We start from the raw sequence: 23,776 nt of genomic DNA on the forward strand, positions 1-23,776 counted from the left end.
TTTGAAAAAACAAATTACAGTATATGCATCGAGCTTCTCTTTTTTTTTATTTTTTTTTTTTTTTACTGAAATGAAGAATCAGTGTAAACCACCACATGTACCACAGGTCAGATGATTGACACCTGCTGAGTGTAGGCTCATTCAACCTTTGTTTAAACAAAAACAAATCTATTCAAAGTAAGTTTAGTGAGGTAATTGAAATAGCTGAAAGCTGATGAAGTACAACAGATAACTGTAGCAAATTAAATGAAAACCCAAAGTGGGGTGCTGGCTCAAATATTTTCTTTTAACCAAGAGAAAATGACAAACAATGCTGGCCGCCGTAACAATCTGAAATTTATTACAATTTTTCTCCCTTTTCCTTGACATTTTGATCAACACCCCTCTTTTTCACTGTGGCATAACCACCCCCAAACAATTTAATCATTTGACAAATTGTGACCCTTTATCGCATTAAAAGTGAATGTGAGTTCCACCAAACAGCCCTTCAAGAAGGGGCACATGTTTCCCAACCTTCAAGGGATGTTAAGGTTTATTTTCCCCACACTTTCAACATGAAAATCTGCCAGATCCGTCCGATAAGGCAACAGCGATGTGCTCCCATTTTGCCCCAGTGTGATGCAAGCTTCATCCTGAGTGCAAAGGTTGTTTGTCAAACATGTCCTGAGGCTACCATAGCTGCATCTTGCTTTTTGATAAAACCGCAGCATGGAAAAGCAGTGATAATGTTGCCTTGCTTCATGCAGACGATTTACAATGTACGGACAATGTAAGGCCATGCCAGATGAGATAGATGAGTGCAGTAGAAGGACATACGTGCGTTTAACATTATACCACATGCTTCTGACAATCCAATGCACAAAAAAATGTTAAACTGAAATGAAAGAAGAAATCAGACATATATGTCTGATAACATAACAGAAGGAAAATCAATTCAATCAACAGTTATGAAAATATGTTTGTGTCTACAAAAGATGATAAGAATAATTTGACAATATAGTGATAATACTGACAACAACTCATCAAGCCCCGGTCATATCATCACATATTAATTATTACTATTATTAAAGGGAACTTATTATGCTCATTTTTCAACCCTTTGTACTGAGTTGTGGACTTCTATAGAACAGCTCCACACAATAACCTGCAAAGAAAACGTTCTAGATCTTCCAGAAACTGCACATATTCCAGCTGTATTTCTTTGGATTTGTGCTTCCTGCCAAAATAATCTGTTATTAATTTATTCCAGCCCACCGCCTGCCTCCGGGCATGCCCACTCAGCTATACGATCGGTCACACGGCCAAAGTGCTTCCTAACTACAAACGAAGCCCACTTTCTAATATAATGGGTATAGGAGTTGATAATATATCAATAAAGTCACATGGACGTACAACGTGTCCAACATTAATACACCGTTCCCAGAGAGACCACACTGCTTCTAACAAAAACAGTCCAAAATGGCGTTGACCGATGGAAATATTTTTCTCTTGCTGGGAATCACCAAATACAATAACTTCTGCCTGAGCTTGTTTCGTAAACAGAGAAGCAGAGCTTGGGGAAAGGCAGAGAACATATCGCGCCTACAGCCACGCTCCTCTGTGACATCACAAAGGTACTCCGGTTTCCTCCCACATTCCAAAAACATGCTAGGTTAATTGGCGACTCCAAATTGTCTATGTGTCAATATGTGCCCTGTGATTGGCTGGCGACCAGTCCAGGGTATACCCCGTCTCTCACCCAAAGACAGCTGGGATAGGCTCCAGCACCCCCGCGACCCTCGTGAGGATAAACGGTAGAAAATGAATGAATGAATAAATATTTTTGTAATTCATGCATGGAAAATCTGTTTGTCTTTCTAAATATGTTTTTTTAATTAATTAATAGAGGCTGCATGGTGAGTCGTTAGCACACAGGCCAAACAACTAGGAGACTCAAGTTCGATTCCACCCTCGGCCATCTCTTTTTCATGTTCTCCTCGTGCATGCGTGGGTTTTCTCCGGGTACTCCGGTTTCCTCCCACATTCCAAAAACATGCTAGGTTAATTGGTGACTCCAAATTGTCCATAGGTATGAATGTGAGTGTGAATGGTTGTTTGTGTATATGTGCCCTGTGATTGGCTGGCGACCAGTTCAGGGTGTGCCCCGCCTCTTGCCCGAAGACAGCTGGGATAGGCTCCAGCGCACCCACGACAACACATGAAACAACAACCCAAGTCACTTTACACTGTATTATTCTTTGTTTACATCCCATTGAGCAGGCTATGTGATCACTGCAGGGACAGAAGACAGCTCCTACTAGCCTAAAAGCTACCAAGCTATCTAGTCGGCCCCCAATTTTCTATTCTCAACCTTGTTCATGAATGTTAATGATGTGCCTAAATGCATAGATGGGGGCTTTAATAATATTAGTTCTGTGCTGCTCTTGGTGCGTAATGCCATGTTATATGTGGTCACATGTCGATTTGGTTCCGTAATAAACCTCGTATTGAATTCATTTCCTGATTTATTTCTGTATTATGTGCGGTTGTTTTCATAATTATTTATAATTATTACATTTACATGTCACATTAGTTGCATTGTACTGATATTTTCATGTTGTTGCAATCAAAAGTACAGCAAAAGAGCATACAATTAATTTGCCACATCTTACCACAGTTTGTCAATTCACACAAAAAACGAAATAATCAATAAAAAACGTATAAATATACACAAATAAATACTAATCCTAAACCCTAAATAAATTTGCCCATTCTCATGTTTCTGGCGAAAGTCAATTGCAAGCAATGGCTAGTTTACATACCCACACACTACAGTCATAGGTTCCACTGTATTACATGTTCATATTGTTGAAACGCAACAGCAAAATAACAGTGGTTGTAATCATAAAGTCGTAAAGAACATTTCCAACGTACAACAGGCTATGACAGGCATCCATGCGAGAGCAAATTCTATTATAGGTTAACTGTGATAAAATCAGAACAAAGAATAACAGCTTTAGGCAGTAGAAAACACGACTAATTAGATCAGGCTTCTGATGAAAAAAGCCCATTCTACCAACAGCTTGAGATGTCCATAAACGGGCCATTTAATTGAACTATGTCAGGTGACTCACACAAGTTTCCAGTCACAACGCCAAGGAATCCAAGATAAGCATGTAATACTTATCATTTACATGAATAACATAAGGTGCCCTTGCATATATACTGTACATAGGGTACATCATTGTTCGAAAAGCAGTACTTGCAAGATGAGTAATATTTCTACAATGTCTTAACAATAACAGATACAGTGGTCCCTCGTTTATCGCGGTTCATTTGTTCCATACCCGACCGCAATAGGTGAATTTTGCAAAGTAGCCCCACTCTGAGCCCCTTCCGGATGACCAAGCTCTTCATCTTATGTCTTAGGGTGAGTCCAGCCACCCTACGGAGGAAACTGATGACTTGGATTCACAATCTTGTTTTTTGGTCACAACCCAAAGCTGGGGGCGGCACGGCGGTCCAGTGGTTAGCGCCAGACCTCACAGCTAGGGTTCAATTCCACCCTCGGCCATCTCTGTATGGAGTTTGCATGTTCTCCCCGTGCATGCGTGGGTTTTCTCCGGGTACTCCGGTTTCCTCCCACATTCCAAAAACATGGTTAATTGCCGACTCCAAATTGTCCATAGGTATGAATGTGAGTGTGAATGGTTGTTTGTCTATATGTGCCCTGTGATTGGCTGGCCACCAGTCCAGGGTGTACCCCGCCTCTCGCCCAAAGACAGCTGGGATAGGCACCCCCCGCGACCCTCGTGAGGAAAAGCGGTAGAAAATGAATGAATGAATGAATGAAGCCAACGATAGTCCAGTACAGCAACCGCATTACTGCAGATGTTGCACCGATCCACCTGCCAACCTTACACTCCAACCTCCCTGACTCATGCACAAGACCCCCAGATACTTGAACTCTTACACCTGTGGCAGGACCTCAAACCAGAGGGTGAAATCCACCCTTTTCCGACTCAGAACCATGGTCTGGAGGTGCAGAGTCTCATCCCAGAAGCTTCACACTCAGACGGTCAGAGCCTTGTTGCAGTGATCCATCCATCCAGTTATCCATCCATTCATTTTGTATGCCGCTTATCCTTGTTGGGTTCACGGGGGTACGTTGGAACCCAGCCGAGTTTGGACGAAAGGCAGGGTACACCCTGGACTGGGCGCCAGCCAATAGTATCCAATCTTCAAAATACAGAAGATCAGCAGCGGATCCTTATTTGATTTTCAGGATCAGGATCATCATCCCTAAAGTATCATCCCTAATAAATACATTTACCGTTTCTGAAACTGGCTCCTATTGGTCCTATTGGTCCTATTGGTCCTATTGGTCCTATTGGTCCTATTGGTGCTATTGGTGCTATTGGTGCTATTGGTCCTATTGGTGCTATTGGTGCTATTGGTCCTATTGGTGCTATTGGTGCTATTGGTGCTATTGGTGCTATTGGTCCTATCGGTGCTATTGGTGCTATTGGTCCCATTGGTCTAATGTCTCAATCCATACAGATATTTTTAAATAATCCTTTCCCTTAGGTCAAATTTTCTGTTACAATAATTGTATATTATTGCACACAGGTTGTTGTTTGCTTTGTGCATGATTTTACATGTCTGAAGACATACCAAATCAGTTTTTCCATATTCAAGATTTAAGGAATAAAGGGTTTGTATGTTCTCCTTACACAGCATAATGTACGGTCTGAAATTTTGTTTTGCAGTATGGCAAGTGAATTCAATTTTGTAGAGGTGTTTTTTTTTTTTTCATTTTGTCGTTATGTCCCATATTTCTACACGAAAATTCAAGTATGATAACACCAGTGAAGCGAACAAAGTGTGAAGGCTTTTTGGTTCAGAACATGTTTTGCTTTATGCAGTAGTGAAGTGCCCGTGGCCGCTTTATATTGTATGTTATTAATGCAAGATTTCCAGCTTATTTTATCATCAATCATTACCCATAGGAATTTGTTGTTACAATTAATAAATAAATTACAGATTGAACATTACCGTGATGCCTGAGGCCATATGGATTTTTGTCTGGGTGTGAAAAAAATGAGATCACGCGGTTACCGAATTAGCAATGCACAATGCACAATCCAACAATCACTACATACTGCCTTTAATACAAAAGCAAGCTTGTAATAGAGACATGTCCTGTTGCTTTAAAAGATATCCCCCTCTTGTACAATGAATAATTCAGATAGAATAATTCCATAGAGGCTCCTGTGAGGTGGGAACAGTGTCTCGCCTCCTCCTCCAGTTGTAGGCAGCCAGGAAGCTCATACATAAAAGATGAAAGGTTTGATAGCCTTCATTGGTTTTGGTGGCTCTGTAAGACTTTATTGTCGTAGTATTGCTTAGCTTCATTCACGCTGTGAATTGCCCAGAGCCTGCCGGGTCCTGCTACACGGGACTTGCTCGTTGCCATATGTATCCTGACTCAGTTCTTCACAGAGTATAAATAAACAACACTGACAGACAAAAGGTGAACTTAAAGAAAATGAAATTTTCTTTAAGCATATGTGTTGATTTTTTTGTGATATTTATACATATTTCCAAAATGTGTCATCTCTGATTACACCTTCTACCACCTCCTGTCTATTTTTACCGCAGCATCTGCAATGTGAGCTAAACTGGGCTCTTTAATTTGCCATTTTTCATTCCGTTAAAGGCAGCTTAGTTCTCTCTCCCCTGTGAGAGCGCATACAGGGATCTGTTTAAGAGGAGCCAAACCTGACAAAAAAATGATAACATTCCCCTAAAGCACATCAAAGATCAGGATATTTGGATTTCCATGAACAGGTTCCCTATAGCGAGTTGATAGGCACCTATGAAAGGACACTTGTTGTAGGATGGAATTTTAATCAGCCTATCCAGATGACCTTCTGTTATCCTTGATTAGATGGGCATATAAGTGAAATACTGAGAAAACAGGAGATAAGCCTCCTGTAAATATAGCAGTGTATATCAATTAAAATCTCTAAAGAAACACACATACTGTAACTTGTTTATGAATGATGTTTTCAGTGAACTAAACCTTGGCATACCAAACTATGAAATATTATTATGCTTGCGTTACACAATGTATTTGTCCCTGAAAAAACTTTTATCCCACAGCACTAATACTGTAGAAATGATAGATTTGTAGCAAACGCCAGAAAGTTGTAGGACAAGTATAAAACGTCCATTGCCATCTTTCAACTCACTAATGCATTTCATTTTTCAAGACATTAGAAAATGATATGGTATTAACTAGAGGCGGCACAGTGCACTCAGCTCATAAGACAAGATAAAATATGATATTAGTTCACAAGAATCAAGACGAGGATATTTTAAACATACCAATTATGCTCATTTTTTGGCCCTTTGTATTGAGTTGTGGACTCCTACAGAACAGCTACACATGAAAACCAGCACAAAAAGTGTTCTAGTTCTTCCAGAATTTGCACTTATTTCTTTGTATTTTGTGTTTTAATGTATTCCACCCACAGCCCACCTCCATGCAACCCGCCACTGATGTGGAGACTGTGCAGTCCGAAGTTTCTCAAGAAAAGAGGTTACTTCAAGACGTCTGTCAGTGGTAAGTAGCTTTAGCATTAGGTCTTCGACAGCATCAGTACACACGACAATGCATATGGAAATACTGTACTATATAGCTGTGCTGGTTATGAATGCTCAGATGGCGAGTATTACCATTGTTTTTCTTTTCATTCATCAAAAGGTGGGATACAGTCGTTCCGCGTTTATTGGGGGTAACTGGTTCCGGACCAGACCACGATAAGTGAATTTCCACAATGTAGCATTCAATATTTTTAAATGGAATGTAGTTCGAGCATTGAAAACCTTTTTATGACTTTATAAATATGTTTTTTTTAACCATTAGAGACCTGTAGACATGAAATAACACCCCTAGAGTTACCTTTATTATTATATAATATTGTATTATATTATCCACCCATTTTCGATACTGCCTATCCTCACGGGGGTGGTGGGCATGCTGGAGCCTATCCCAGCTGACTTCAGGCCAGAGGCCCGGTCACCAGCCAATCACAGGGCACATATAGACAAACAACCATTCACACTCACATTCATACCTATGGACAATTTTGAGTCGCCAATTCACTTAACATGCATGTCATGTTACATTATATTTATATTATTATTTTATTCATTGTTTATACCAAACTGCCATTGAAGCATAGCATGTTAGCGAGCTAACTAGTCAGCCTGCAATGTATTTATTCCAAGCCTAAGAAATGCTTTCAAACAATATGAGGAAGCAAATTACAATGCCAAAAACTTACCACTTCCTCACGGAATGGGAGGACAACTTGCAATGCAATGCAATGCAATGGCTGACGACTACAGTGTGACTCATGTAATGTCATGTCTCATGTTTTGTGTCATTACTGCCGCCTAATGACCAGAATATGGCTTGTGTTTCAATGTGTGTTTACTAATAATGGGCCAAAGTCAACCATAAAACAGAGATCATTCATGAATTAACTAATTTCTGAAAACCCATCATAGCAAGGCATGACTGTAAGGACCTTTTAGCAGCAGTCTGTCCTTAACCAGCTTCCATTAAGTGCACTGGTGCTATCATCAGTAGTAGAGCTGGATCGAGATGAGATAAAGTCATGCTGAGATGATGATTTCTGCAAAGCATCTGCTGATGGTGACTCACAGGATACGTTACGTTGTGCAGGTGAGAGGCCAACGTGACTCTCCAGCCAAAGACTGAACTCTCTCTTACACAGTACTTGGACACTAATCGAAACGCCACGTCAACTGCATTACAATATGCTCTTGCACAATGTATGCGTTTAAACAGATGAAATATTATATTGAGTTCACAACACAACATGATTACATCCAGCATACATAAATCATTCTGAATAATCACTTACACAGTCAGTCACAACAGCTCTCGCGCAGCTCCTAACAGACCTTTAATCATGGACTTTTTGTAGCAGAAACCTATTAGAACGTCTGCCTCTCTGTTTTTATATTTTGAAAAGTCAAGTTGCTGCAGAAATTACCTGCAGGCACGTGCAATCACTAAAATATTGTCTGAAGAGGACAAGTCAGCATGCACTACTATGTTAACTGTACAGTAGCTGTGCGCTGTGCAAATAAAGCTAAATAGAGATGCACTCTACTGCCACCTGCAGCAATTAAGTGGAATAACACCCTCCTGACAGTACATTGTGATAAATTCACTTGCAACTCTAGTAGATGCATACTGTGAGCTCTAAATATTGTTTTGACTTACTACAGTAAGGGATTATTATATGTATAGCCATTCAGTGTATGCCTATCTTTAGACTTCCCTGTAGTTTCCCAAACCATATTTATCACTCGATGGTGCAGCTCAACACTGTGAAGCTGAAAACCATAAGGAGAGCAGCTTGGCAACAGTGGGAGTGTGCAAGTGTGTAGATGTCACGAGCAATAAAAAAAAAAGGAGGGCTGTGAATCCTGTGTCCTCCATCCTTCAAACTTGGGCAGCTCTGCTTCATATTTGGCTAATTAGGTGTCCCGCATCCTGCATTCATCCATTCCATTGGCATACACACAAACACTCACACACTCTAAAGTGCTCAGCATCCAAGGCTGCAGAATTGATTCAAGCAACTGGTGTTTGTGCCAGCATCCTTAAAATGTGACACTTTAAAACAAAAAAACTCTTTCTTTCTGCTTTCTGCTTTACTGGGTCAGGCTTTTGAAGCAGCATTTTTAACAGTCATTCTCCCATGAGAGCCAAAGCAAACTCATGTACGGTATTCCCTTGAAACATGGAACCATTTGAAATGTCAACACTAGATTAAATAAATATGTGATAGCTTACGTTTCACTGCTGTATATACAAAATACATGGAAACATTAAAAACGCGCTTACTTATTTTTAGAAAGCCAGCTCCTAAACGCTCCCACATTCACTACACAACACTGTTCTTACTTCTCTTACATTTTGGTGTCCGTACTACGTCTACTCTCTAACAATAGGCTTATGGTTGAGGGTGCCATGGGAGTACGGGGAGAGCGCTCAAGAGCATTATCAGACCTTTTCAAAAGTGCACAGAAGCTAGGATGCTTAAAGCAAAGGTTTCTTCTGATCCCCATACTTGTGAGGTACTTAATGCATCACTATTGTAATCCATTTATAGAACTACATATTTCTAAAGTCTGAGTATTTTAAGTTTGACGTTGTAAACATTCGAGGCATGTGTTGCCTAATATCATATAATTATAGCTTATTGAAGCCTTGTTGTGACTGGAGGCCTAAGTTTCAAAATCACACGTTGTTTTAGCCAGCTTATATCCTGGTTTGCTTTGTATCTGTAGTATATTGTGTGGAGGCTTTTTGATTTATATATGTGTGCAAAAGCTAGTTTCACAACTACACAATTCTAATTAAAGTATTTATAAGTGACCAGTGTTGTTTCCAGTCACTTCATCTACAGGTTGGATACTGCAACTTTGTTTATACAACATTAAAGGCATTTCCAGCTATTTGGAAAATACAGAAAAGGCGTACATAAATGTAGTCGTGCAAAGTGCATTTTGAGTGTTTCCTTGCACCAGAAGCACGGTGATGCTATTTACTGTGACACCCTGTGATGCATGATTGTAATTTTAGAGAAGATGCTGCCATGAGGGTTAAACTATCTGCACTAATACTTGAAGGAAAACTGTTTTTGTTTTTTGGCCCATCATCCACAAGCCTTATGTCAGACATGAACACTCTTTTTTTCCTCTTTTCGGTGCGTTCTAAAGGTATAAAAACAGCTAAAAAGAGACAGCTAAGAATACACATAATGCGATGCAACCATTCCACCTATAAAGCCTTCTGAAAAAACTCCTAAAACAGCCAACAACTCTCATTTTACATAATGTTACCTTCATATTAAGCAATCTACGGCGCCATTGTTAATAATAATAATTAACATTGATAGTGAAAGAACCACTTTACTGGCTTAACCACATAATCGCTAATGCGGTTTGAGTTTGGATAAGTTTACATTAGGTGTGTTATTCATTTCTGTGTTGCTACATGAAAGCAATGCACTCAAGAAGGAATTTCCGTAAATGCTTAAAACGTAAATGACAAAAGTACATTTCCCAACTTTAATGTCATCTTACCTCGAAAAAGGAAGGCCTTGCTGATATTGTGAAGTCCTGCCACTTGGGTAATTCCGTAGGTGGCATTTGCCAAATCAAGTTCATTGATGATATCAATCTGGTAGTCTTGATCTGACCCAAAAGCCAAAACTGGCAAAGGGAGAAGAAGACATGATTCAACACATATGAAACATTTGTGAATCATCTCAGGTCATATTATTGCTGCATGCACTTAGCCTAAATGAGTACTTGTGCTTGAAGTCGTTTTAACACGTTTTTTTTTTTGTTGATTGGATTCCTGCAGAAATACATGGCAGGCTATGTGTCTGCAACCTGCACCTGTTCCCTGCCTTTCTGTTAGGTGCACTGTGCGCAGACAGCAAAGAGTTGTCCTTTTCTAACCCACTGCGTTCTCTTAGTCTACAAACTGAATGCCATTTCTACGAACATTACTCCATGTTTCCTTGATCAGTTCGGCGCAAGATGCAAACTGATGCACACGTTAATTACGCAGCGCTCACAAATAATCTATTCGTGTTGTTTTCTTCCTCTTACCTGGTCTGGAAAAAAAGAAAAGGTATATCAAAGCCACGGAAATATCCATTTGTGTTGGAATTGCGTTGTGCAGAGTCCTGAGTGACGCGCTCCGCTGTGTATCTCCACCAGCACCTTGGTGCGTGTGCGCAGCTCTCACTCTGACTGGATGTGCAAGAAATGAGGAACAGTCCACGACACCGGCGCAGGGGATGCTGCAAAGCATTAAAGCAGCCATTTAGTGTTTTACAATGTCGGCCAATACCTGCACCTTTATGTAATGGTATGTGATGTTAATGTCAATTTCTTAAATCTGTCTAAGTGGACAAAAGCGGAAAAAGAAGGGGTGGGTGCAGTCATCATTCTATGACGGCCCCCTCTTTCAAAGTTCCAATTTTTGAGGTTAACAAAAGGAGCTGTCAACATCGGCTGTCCAGTATAGAATATATGAGTATGTAAAATAACATTAGGTATATGCTAATGTAAACAAAGGCATTTTAATTAGACATTTCTTTCTGTATTAAGTGAGCATTGTTGGGCTGTCACGTGATGCCAAATCAACAACCCATAATTTTAGGCTATTTTAGCATGAAAGAGATTTGGTGTATTTTAGAGTGGTTTGAGCCCACCTAAAAACTTTAAAGCACCCCCCATAATACATGTTATTTTTCCATCCATTTTCTATGCCGCTTATCCTCACTAGGGTCGCTTGGGTATGATGGAGCCTATCCCAGCAAAAGGCGGGGTACACCTTGGACTTGTCGCCAGCCAATCACAGAGCACATATTGGCAAACAACCATTCACACTCACATTCATACCTATGGACAATTTGGAGTCACCAATTAACCTAACATGTTTTTGGAATGTGGAACTTTGTGAAAAATCTGCCGTGAAATCAGACATTTTAGGCGAGAACAATCACAAAAAAAGCCATCAACATCCTGGAGGATATTTTATTAAAATAATTGAACAGATGGCCTTAGGACCCAGGTGTTGTGTGTGGGTTATCAGTAAAACAATAAATGGAACTCAAGGTAACCTATGTCCTGTCTAGTTCCACAGCATAAATCATGTACAGTGATTTCCTGTTCAGTACAAAGTAAGGTCAAAATAAAAGCATGTCAGTATTAACCTGAATTCTACCACACCAGGCAGAAGCTGCTTGCTAAGCAAAAGTTAAGCAATTGGCCTGTGGATCTCACGTTCTCAATTGCAAACCAGCCAGAGCTCTAATACTGAATTATTGGGCATTGTTGCGGAACTTTCAAGACCCGCAAAATATTGACTTTTAGGACTACATAAACCTGGCAATTATGTAAAGAAAATTTAAACTCTTTTCTTTGATCAGAAAAAAAGTTTGTTTTTAGCCTTTTTGGTTCTTTATAAACCGGCAGTAGAACATAGGGGGGTTTCAGTGAAAACACTTGATTTTGACCAAAACAGAAAGTGATCTTTTTCTGCAGCGACCATATTTTTTGTTTCAGTACATCTCAAACATCTAAACAGTTGTCTAGTTCTATGAAACAACAAAAACACCACATGAAAAAAATATATTTTGATGACAAGACATTTATTCACAGATGTAGAATACACATAACATATCGCAAAATAATTATTTACAGATGCTTGCTACCTGTATTTTGTACTCTAATGAATTTGTTTCCATTTTCCTTTGTCGGCACGCATTTCAGCAACTTCTGTCTTCTTCATATCTAAGCTGTTGTTGCCAATTGGAGGTAAATAGAACTGTTGCCCCCTGCTGGGACTTAAATAGGCTGCCTACAGGTCTGAAATTCACACATAAGATGCATAAGACTTTGATCTGTAGTTCCCGTGGGAAAAAAAAGCATAAGACGTTGAAAGATCTATGGTAGTCAATGAAAACACATCTAAGACGCCTCCAGAGGGAGGGCCCACTGACCTTCATCTGGGCAAGGGAAATGAGGACCAATGGTTTGTCTCATCATAGGGGTCTATTAAGCCAATTTTTGTCTGTCCCTCACCTGAAGTGTTTGTCATGGGTGACCCCACCAAGGGCATTAAAGCCTCCAACAACTAAGCTCCTAGGATCATTGGGACACGCAAACTCCTCCACCATGATAAGATGGTTGCTCAGAGAGGAGGATATTTATCCTAAATCTTCTTTCTCTTTGGGCTTTTTCCCTTCAGGGGTCGCCACAGCAAATCAATCTCCTCCATCCAACCCACTTCCGCATCTGTCTCACTCACATCAACTACCCTCATGTCCTCCTTCACTACATCCATAAACCTGCTCTTTGGTCTTCATCTACGCCTCCTACCTGGCAGCATCCTTCTACCAATATATTCACTATGTCTCCTCTGGACATGTCCCAACCATCTCAGTCTGGCCTCTCTGACTTTATTTTTAAAACTCGCTTTGCAGTACACCGCCCAGTTTTGTATTTATGGTAACAGGTTAATGGAGATGGTGTAGCTCAGATATGTCTCAACGAGAAGATTGTGGGTTCGATCCCCCATACTGTGTCAATGTGCTGCTGCTTTTTTCATACCAATATACTCCCTTTATCACTGTGTAACTAATAGGGTGACAGTCTAAAAGTGCTTTAGGCTATTCAAGTGAAGCACAATTAACATTTAATGTTTGTGCTCACCTCCCAGGCAGTAATCCTTTAAATTCCACCACATCCACCACTTATCATCAACATTAATATTCCGCAGATGTCACAACTCATCAAACTGAGTAATTTCATTTGATTTTACGGGAGGTGGTCGATCAACAATCTCGTCATTCCAAAAACAACACTACAGTACACATCAGCACCGGGTTGCTGATTCATTTTCTACTGCTTATCTTCACAAGTGTCACAGGGGTGCTGGAGCCTATCCCAGCTGTCTTCAGGCGAGAGGCAGGGTACACCCTGGACTGGTCGCCAGCCAATCACAGGGCACATATGGACAAACAACCATTCACACTCACATTCATACATTAATTTGGAGTCGCCAATTAACCTAGCTAATCTACCTTTTGGCATGTGGGAGGAAACCGGAGTACCCGGAGAAAACCCACGCATGCACGGGGAGAACATGCAAACTCCACACAGAGATGGCCAAGGGTGGAATTGAACCCTGGTCTCCTAGCTGTGAGTTCTGCGCGCTAACCACTTTGCCGCCGTGCAGCCTAGCCGCCTTACTGAAATAGAAAGGTAGTGCTGGTGCTTAGGCTTTTATTTTTTATTACTGTTCCAATTAATTATTATATTCTGTGTTTTATTGCTGTACTGTATGTGCTGTTTTGTGCGCAGTACTGTAGCTATAATTTATGTATAGAAATAAACCAATTTTTGACTTACATCTCAGTTCTTGGAACAGAACATACAATTTTAAAAATAATTGCGTTTGTGTGAGCATGGCCTGTTTCACCACCATGTTGCCCCAGAGAATCCATATAGCATTTGCAAGAATTGCCCCTCCAGTCCTCCTTCCTCTGGGGCTCCTCCACACTAAGAGCCATTAATCATACCTTTCTTATGCCAGCCTCTAATTTGTGTACATTGTCAAGTTGTCGAGGTTGCCTGCATCCACCCTAACTGGCAAGAGGACAGGACTGTCTGCTTAGTGATTATGGTGATTATACTAAGTGATCCACATGCTCCACCTGTGAAAATGTGCGTATATCAGGTATGGTTAAGTCTGCCTAAGGAAGCAAGCCCTTGTTCCACCCTCTCAAATTGAAGTAGAAATAATAAGCAGCATCTGATCAAAATGAAAAAGAGAGTTGAAGGGGTAAAAGTAAAACTATTTTCATTTGCAGGTTGCAGAGAAATGAGGGAACAAAGGAGGAAAGGGCTTTTGAAGAGACATTCCCATTCATTTCCATTACACTTCCGATGAGTGTACATAATCAATTTTAAGATATCTAAATTAAATCGCATTTTGCATCTAGAAACAGGGATTTTCATCATGGGGCTCATGTCAAAACCAGCGCTTTTCCAAGAAAACATGGTTTCAATGAAAAACGTATTTTTTTATTTTGCCTATTAGACACAATCCTTACACACATCCTTCTCTTTTCTGTGTGTTGTAAAAATATAAAAGCACATAAAAATAGACAGCTCATTACTACACATAATGGGATACATCTATGCTGCTTACAAAGACAGTTATTAAAACGCCTCCAAAATCCAACAAGGTATTTTTGTTTTATTTACATGCTGTGCCAGGTATTGTACATTCATGATTACACGCAATACAGTATTTTAGTATTTTGGTCCTTTTAACTGGAAAAAACACGTTCACACTTAGCATTCATTCATTCATTCATTTCCTGTACTGCTTATCCTCACGAGGGTCGTGGGCATGCTGGAGCCTATCCCAGCTGTCTTTGGGCGAGAGGCGGGTACACCCTGGACTGGTCGCCAGCCAATCACAGGGCACTACACCTAGCATTAATTTTACCAAACTCAAAAAGAAAAACACAGTATATACTCCAATATTTATCTTTACAATTCGGTAGCCACCTGAGGTGTTGTAAGCATGTTGTGACGCGCTGCAGGTGAAATAGCTGGCTAGTAGCACACAGGTGTGGTGTGTCAAAGTGTGAAGTCAGTAAAGTTCGATCAGCGTAACAATGTCGATGCGGTTTGGTAATATGCAAGTCACATTACATTGAAAAGAAGCGTAGTTGGATTTTTTTTTCAGAAGGCCTGAGAGGATATGTGTTTTATTATGTGTATTGTGCATTACTTTTTATCTGGTTTTATGTCTTTAGAACACACAGAAAATAGAAAGACATGTGTTCAATTGTGGATGATGGCCGGAAAAAATGCAGTATTTCTTCAAATTATTGAGTTTTTCTTTTTTATGAAAAGGCTACAATGCCTTATGACAAACTTATTGTTAAACTAATTGAGTCATTATTTTGTTAAAGGGGATCTATTTCTCTTTTTCCACTTTTCTGACCTATAAATATTCTTAGAATGTTGTATTCTGGATAAAAGTCCATGGCAAATGGCAGCAAGTTTTAGTCTTTAGTAGGGATGAACCGGATACTTGTGATAAATAAGTATCCGTTACGGCTCATGCATTTTTGCTGGATACGAGTATGAAACGAGTACATTTTGTCATTATCTGTATTGGTGTATAAAGAAAATGCTCATTATGTATTTACTCGTCACACACAGTGACCGCCTCTCCCTACACAGACTCTGCAAGTGGCTTTAACAGAAGTGCTGAGCAGAAGCTGCATCAAACACTGCCTGTATGGCTATGGTCATATATTACTTATATATTACCATATTACATCTGTTTTATACAACGCCCACCTTGATAATTTAGATGGGTGAACAGATACAGATAGTGGTGTACTCGCTCATCCCTAGTGTTTAGGCCCAGGCCCTGACGGCTTGGACAATCTGTGACCCTAACCCTAACACAGAGTCTTGTGGGGAACCAGTGGTGCTACAGGAGGAACTAAAACTCAATAAAATACTGTGCAATTTCCTTAGTCCAAAGGAAAAAAGGAAAGAAAAAGGAAAAAAAGGCTGATTAAAGATTAGTTATTCAGATCACTACTACATTTATAGTTAAGTAATAAGCCTGCAATATCATGAAGATTAATTTGGGTTACCTGTAGATACACATCTCATTTTCACTCAAGGGAAAGCATAACATTTATCTTGTCAGCCACAGTTGACATCTGGCTGGATGTCAGTGGAGCAGGAAATGGTGGACTGTTTATTGAGCCTACATTTTTGGAACACATTGGAAAAGCTGCAATGGAACAACTTTTGTAATTATTTTGTTGTGGAAAAACTGTAACCACCAGGCAATTATTGGGTCAAAGGCATGTTTTGATTTGGTCATGATGACCACGAATTGTACCTGCAAGATTAGATGTCGGATTTCTTTGACAACAAAGGGCAACACTTACCCAAAGATTGACCCATTTTCAGTCTTCACTCTCAAGGCTGGAAGAAGCTTTACCTACCAAAAAAATTAACTTTATCTCTGGACTTTGGAAGTTTACTTAAAGCATATTTCTTTACATAAAACGTACTGGGGTGTAGTATGTATACTTATTCATAATCAGCTTTTAACCATAATAAATATAGAACCTTAAGTTATTTAAGAGTATCACTTTAGGTCCACAACTTGCTTTTTATTGGCTCTGTGCAGCTTCTTTTTTTTTTTTTTTTGGGCTTTTTCCTGATTATGGAGTCGCCACAGCAGATTTTGTTATTTTTTATTTTTTATTTTTTTATTTTTTAAATCGGCATAATGATTTTGGCTTGAACAGTTTATATTCTGTATGCCCTTCCTGACGAATACTACTAGGGCAGATTCAAACCTGGGGCATTTGCTCGGAAGTCCAGAATGCTAACCATTACACCACGGCGGCTCATTGGCCCTCTGCATATTGTTAAAATAAAATGAATTAATTATTAAGCGAGTGAGTGAGTGAAGTAAGCAGCACTTCCTTTTGGGTATAATTAGTGTTTGTTTTAAAGTTTAACTTGCAAAACAGGAATGTCCCAAAACCTCTGTTAAAGTCAAAGATTAATGACTCATTCACGTAGACTAGACGGTCCCAGGAGTGGAAACTTAATGACCTCAGATGACACAGTGAAGCCAGACCCCTCATACAGCGATACATGGCCTTTTTGCCTTCTTCTTACTATTAAAAGTTCCTTTGGAATTAGTTGAAGTTTTGGATTTAAAAGAAAAAAAAACCAGTAAACAATGATTACTACCTCACAGTAAGCTATTATTATTACACCACATATTCTTCAAACCTTATCTCCGAAATATGCAGTGAGGGTGAACTTGCTGTAATTGCTTTTCTGCACGTGGGTTGTCTTTGCTGACCTGTGTGTTGCAACTGTCTCAACACAGCAGTCACAGTCTGACAGCTGATTTGTGATGACAAACAGATGAACGTCACTGGCAGGCTCTGAGCAGCTCATACATTTTTACTTGACACACCACATCAATTTCTGCTCTGTTCTCTCAATTGCATAATAATAAAAAAAATGGCCTGACTGTAATTGTGGGAGTTTGTTTGGCAATTTGAAAGAGCATTCTCTTCATCAGAAAATTGGTAAAACAAAAAATCAATACATAATCACTTTAATGGATTCATCACAGGTTAATCAATTTCCTTTAGCCTAGAGAACATTATTTGTATCCCAGTACAATGCAGAATATGCCAACGAAATCACAACTTTTTGCCCCCAAAAGGCTCTCTTTGTTATTTATTATTATTAAATGTTCTTTATAATGGAAGGCATTGGGTGCCAAGGTGCAGGGGTGGGGGTGTGCACTGACCAAGGGACAAGGGCGGCGACAGGAGCCTGGAGTGAAGAGGCAAGTGAGGGGAAGGTGTGCTGCACCAAAGGCAGCAGGGATGCGAAACAGGACAGCTGGAGAATTGGTACATGACCCTCTTGGCGTTGCATTGGAAGCAACGCCTCTGTACCGAGGGGAAGGTGTGCTTCACTGCTGTTGATGGTTGATACTACAAACGGTAAATGGAATCCGTGTATAGTTTGAATCGCTGTACAGTAACAGTTTGAGCATGCAAGCCACGGCAGCAGGGAGGGGGGAATGACATGATCACCCGGTCTACCGCCAAGGCCGCTGTAAGTAAATAATCTCATAAAGTCATTAGTGTCTGCCTGACAGAGCACAGGAGCACGAGGCGTCGCAGGTGACAATAGAATTTATACTGTCAAACAAAATGTGGGGATTTTTCTTATTTGATTGGGTCTCTGAGATGTACTCTGTGAACTTGGTGGATTTTCCAAATACGTTCATTTTGCGACAAGTTCGCCTTAACCTTCGTCTTGTGTTAGTTTTCTGGTATCATCTCTTATGTTAACGGGTCGGTTTTGACCCATGTATTAAATCAGCTATAAAATACACTAAAAATAATAAGTTACCATCAAATTTGCTTCTCATGTCTTGGTTACCTTCTTAGGCTTCCTCATCCATGAAAATGTTGGTTTTAATACTTTTGGTGTGGGAATGTAGGCCTTTTTTGTCACTATACCCCTCCATTTCAATTTCCAAAAATTTTAAAAATAAACCTAAAAAAAATCCTATTAATAAATTGAAGGTTCTTTTGTTACCTGGCTATTACTGAGGATTAAAAAACTCTTAAAAACTCTTTAATCAATTAGTTTTTTTTTCTCATTTTAGTATTAATCACTAAAGAAACATCTATGGTGTTGGGGTCAATTTTGACCCATGTATATTAATGTCAAAAAAAGGTAGAAAAAGTTATTGTTTTCAGCAACAGAACTTTAGTATAAACTGAAATCAAAAAGCAGAATAGGCATTTTCCGTGGAAAAGGACAAGATGTTCATCCACTGTCATCGTTGCCCTGGTTTGAACATCAGCTGAAGGGGGCTGCACCCATTTCTACCAAACATCTCTGATGGGACCAAGCTTGTCAGATCTTCCTCTGGTCTCTCTGTTGCCAAATCTGGGGATTCTTGATATCATTTAAAATGTCCAAAGTGACATTGTTGTCTGGAAAATATTTCTGTTTGGCGATGTGGTCAGTGGCTTCATTATAGGATCTCTACAGTCCAGCAAGAAGAACACCAATGAAAGCATCCATGAATTTCTCATCAATATCTTTCCACATGTCCCTGCCTGACTTTTTCCCTTCAGTATTTGCCATAGTAATGATTATTCTTTTCAGTGACAGTGGCATAAACAGCCCAAAACGTGTTTGGTGTCACTGACTGGTCACAGCAAACCTTTTTATCCCAGGGCTCATTTTGGTGACATTTGCAGCAGCTACCCTTCCATGTATACATTATGAGGTACTGAGCTTCAAAAGATCTTGCCATTTCTGGATTTGAATCTTCTAGCAGGACCCGCTTCTTCATCTGACTCTCATTATCTTTGTCTACTGGATCATACTTCACGTTGTCCTCCTGCTCATCTCAATGGCTACGCTGGTCTGTCCTCTCCCTCATTGTCACCAAGAATTTGGTCCAGATATTGGTTCACTGTACTTCTTGCCATTCTTTCCATGATCCAAATTGTAAATGTGAAATCAGCCATCAGTCAAATGAGTGAATTCCCCTCACATGTCTGGACCTTGTTTTTCTGCTGGTATACTGGAAAAGCGGTCAAAATGAGAATCCCCTGAAGCTTACATGATGAGAAGAGGAGCTGGTTGTCATTGTGTTGGCTAATTGTACACTTATGATTTCAGTTTTGGCTCAAAATATTGCTTTATAGTCATATTATTATAACCGGGTTGAAACCGACCCTAACAATACAGTGGTCATAAAATTTCAACCAGACCATTTTAAAATGTAGTAAAAATTTTTTGTTTGTTTTATTTTGTTGAAATAGAGTTTCCTGACAAAGTCAAAAAGCCTTGAAGCAATAAACAAATGTTATGTGATTCTTTTTATGCATTAAAATGTAAAACGGGTCGGTGCCGACCCTAACACAAGAGGAAGGTTAAATTGAGACTGTTCATATTAATCAAGGGGCAGGACAGATTTCGGGACACAGTGCTATATTTTATCGGTGCCACTGTATCTATAACCGATGTACAATCGATGTATAATCGATGTGAGTGAAATTAATACATAAAGTCATCAATGTCAGCACATTGATTAAAAGCACTGAGATCAAGTATGCCAAAAAATCTCTCAGCTGTGGTCTCCGTGATGATCCTTGCTGCCCTTCTTGGGACAGGCCTCGGCTGAGACATTTAGGACAAAAAAGACACAGCTATGGCCGCCCAGACATTTCCAACATTTAAGCCGAATGAATACACCAGATCCAAAGTGTGACCCTTGCTGTGGGTGGGGCCTGATATATGATATATGCCTTAACGTCAGAATTCCAATGATCCAAATCCTTGCAGACCACTTACCACTTTTTGGACATTTGATGGATGTTGTGTGTTTTTCACATCTCCATCACTCTTAAATTTCAAGTGTGGAATGAATGATCAAAGCATGTTGCACCATCACTTGACACCATCATAGTGAAAGTGAAAGTCAGGTGTTATACTCAGCTCCACCCACACGAAAGAACAGACATAATTCACTGGTGGCCTCTGTTTTTTGTACATTCTACAGCAATAAAGAGATGTGTTCATTGTTTTGTGCCATCACTCATTTGACACTAGGCTCCAAGACATTGTTGGATGAATAGGCAAAAAGGGATGTGATCTTGGTTAAAATGCCCCTCACACATTTCCATAGCTCTCCCCTTTTTGTATGCTTCTGACAAATTTTGATGCTCCCACAAGTGCTTTTTGTTTCAAACACAAAATAGATCAACAGACCAAAAAGATGAATACCTTTGTCTGACAAAAACAATCCTTCAAAGGTTTGATACCATATGTGACAGCCCTTCAGTGCTTGGGAATAATGAGAGCGATCACATCGTTCTAGAATAATGGGGGTACCTATGTTCAACATCAACAGACTCGCAATATTTCAGATTCTTGTGCTGTGTAGCATCAATACTGTCACTGTAGTGTTTGAAGTTGTAAAGGAGCTCACATGGAATATAGAACTTTTTCTTAACTTCTTTACAGGAAAGCTGCTATATGACATCGGCTCAAAATAAATTTGTCAGCAAAAAATAGCCAAGAACCATCACCAGCTAATATATCATACCAATACTGAACAGGATGAACAAAATATTATATATTTTTCATACTAAATACATGCATCTTAGGAGCCCTCTTCCTAGTTACACAAGAACTTTCACTGTCCTCTGCCTGCATAAGCCCATGCCAGTTGACATAAACAGTGATGAGACTAGCCATATCATATGATATTGGAAATCTTTAAGGACAAGAAAACATTCACAATTTAATATACATATTTTATCATACACGTTTTTGATCAATTATTTGGTTATACACTTTTGTAGCACATTCCAAGAGCAGTAATTTCCAAGAGCCAAAACAAATGTCAGAATTGAATGCAAGAAATTAACCCTTTCTAGAGCCACTCATTCATACATTCATTTTCTACCGCTTATCCTCACAAGGGTTGCGGGGGGTGCTGGAGCCTATCCCAGCTGTCTTTGGGCAAGAGGTGGGGTACACCCTGGACTGGTCGCCAGCCAATCACAGGGCATACGTATATAGACAAACAACCATTCACACTCACATTCATACCTATGGACAATTTGGAGTCGCCAATTAACCTAGCATGTTTTTGGAATGTGGGAGGAACCCGGAGTACCTGGAGTAAACACATGTGTGCACGGGGAGAACATGCAAACTCCACAGAGATGTGAGGCCTGCGCGCTAACCACTTGTTCGCCGTGCAGCCTTTCTAGAACCAATTGAGTGAAATTGTTCAAAGCTTCACGAGGCTTCATCTTGCAATCACCAGTTTGCAGTCATGATGTTGTCACGATATGGGTCTCAAACCCGTAGCCCACCCATTTGTATTTCCTCACACCAAAGAGTACTCTAAATGCAGCCCACAATATCTGCGGAGGTTTAGTGTTACTTACAGAGCATTCATTCATTCATTCAGTTTCTACCGCTTTTTCCTCACGAGGGTCGCGGGGGGTGCTGGAGCCTATCCCAGCTGTCTTCGGGCGAGAGGCGGGGTACACCCTGGACTGGTCGCCAGCCAATCACAGGGCACATATAGACAAACAACCATTCACACTCACATTCATACCTATGGACAATTTGTCGTCAATTAACCTTTTTGGAATGTGGGAGGAAACCGGAGTACCCGGAGAGAAAACCCACGCATGCACGGGGAGAACATGCAAACTCCACACAGAGATGCCCGAAGGTGGAATTGAACCCTGGTCTCCTAGCTGTGAGGTCTGCGCGCTAACCACTAGACCGCCGTGCCGCCCACTTACAGAGCAAGTAAACACAAATACTAAACCAAAACTGCTGTTAAAGTGGGGGTCATAGACAGAATACTACCTACAATCGTGGCGCTAACACAAAGTGACAGCACAGCATGTAAAAGGTAAATACATGTTAACGCTAAACACGCTAAACACACAACTTAAGGAACTTTTTACAAACCAAGGACCACAATGTATATGCTGAGAGCTGGAATCACTCCCAATTAGGGGTGGGACAAAACATCTTTAGCTAAAACTATCACAATATTAAACACTAATAAAGATTATCGATACTCTCTTGCCTAGTATTGTTTATTAAATTATTTTCAAAAGGGGACCTATTGTGCTTTTTACACTTTTTTGACCTATAAATGTAGTTTGAATTTAGTAGTATCGTGTTTAACGATGCCAAAGTTTCAGATAATGAGGTTTGCACATTTGGTAGTGAGCCCTGAAAGAAGTTTGGGATGGCTCAAAATGCTTGATTTCAAAAGGTGTGGTAAAACTGTTCCCTTGTGACCTCACAGAGGGGCGGCCTTGCTTATATATAAACGCTCTGCCCTCCCCCAAGTTCTGCATCCTCCGCCCTGCCCCAAGCTCTGCTCCTCTGTTTACGAAACAAGCTCAGGCAGAAGTCAATGTAGTTAGGGATTTCCAGCAAGTGAAAAATATTTGAACAGCCAACAGCAATTCACAAGGGACTGTTTTTGTGAAAATGAATATGAAATATCTGCAAAACTGTTGCTGGCCCCAGAAGCAGCGCACTCTTGCTGGGAAAGGTGCATTAATTTCGGACACGCTGTCATCGTCACGTCTGGTTTCTCCTGAGCTCCAGCGCACCAATGGGGCTTCTGACAAAGTGTGTCCCACAATGATTGCTCTTTCTCTGGCAGGCAAAGTTGCAGCATGTCCAGCTACTCCTGAGCTTCAGTGCGGTGCTACGTAACCACCCTGACTAGGCCAGCAGGCGTTCTAAGTGAGCTGAGTCACCATTTTACATGTCATCTAGGAAGAGCGCCTCACCAGAATGGCCGTTTAAAATGGCTTGTGTTGTTTTGGTCATACTGCTTCCACTTTATTAGGTTTTCTTCAGCTCAATATTTTTGTCTTATCCCATGAAGTCATCATAAAACAACTGTGCTACCGACAACATAAGAATTGTGTTAATTTTCAGCTGGCAGTACACAGACAGTGGGAACTGTAACCGATTGACTGCCACATGGATTGGCCACAACATTGGG

The 23,776-nt window shown here is 40.2% G+C and overlaps 1 protein-coding gene across 2 annotated transcripts in view; it reads right to left on the reverse strand.

Annotated features, from left to right (window-relative positions):
* LOC131139865 (protein kinase C-binding protein NELL1-like) overlaps positions 1–10,849 on the reverse strand; it is a 238,263-nt gene extending 227,414 nt beyond the window's left edge. For both annotated transcript variants that reach the window (XM_058089793.1, XM_058089792.1), the window contains exons 1-2: positions 10,708–10,849; positions 10,174–10,302 (exon numbers count right to left, since the gene is read on the reverse strand). In XM_058089793.1, the coding sequence (XP_057945776.1) occupies positions 10,174–10,302; positions 10,708–10,756 (178 nt within the window). In that variant the 5' untranslated portion in view covers positions 10,757–10,849. The remainder of the gene's footprint in view (positions 1–10,173; positions 10,303–10,707) is intronic.
* Between the last annotated feature and the right edge of the window lie 12,927 nt (positions 10,850–23,776).

This window comes from Doryrhamphus excisus, chromosome 12, assembly GCF_030265055.1.
Source record: "Doryrhamphus excisus isolate RoL2022-K1 chromosome 12, RoL_Dexc_1.0, whole genome shotgun sequence".
Lineage (NCBI taxonomy): Eukaryota > Metazoa > Chordata > Actinopteri > Syngnathiformes > Syngnathidae > Doryrhamphus > Doryrhamphus excisus.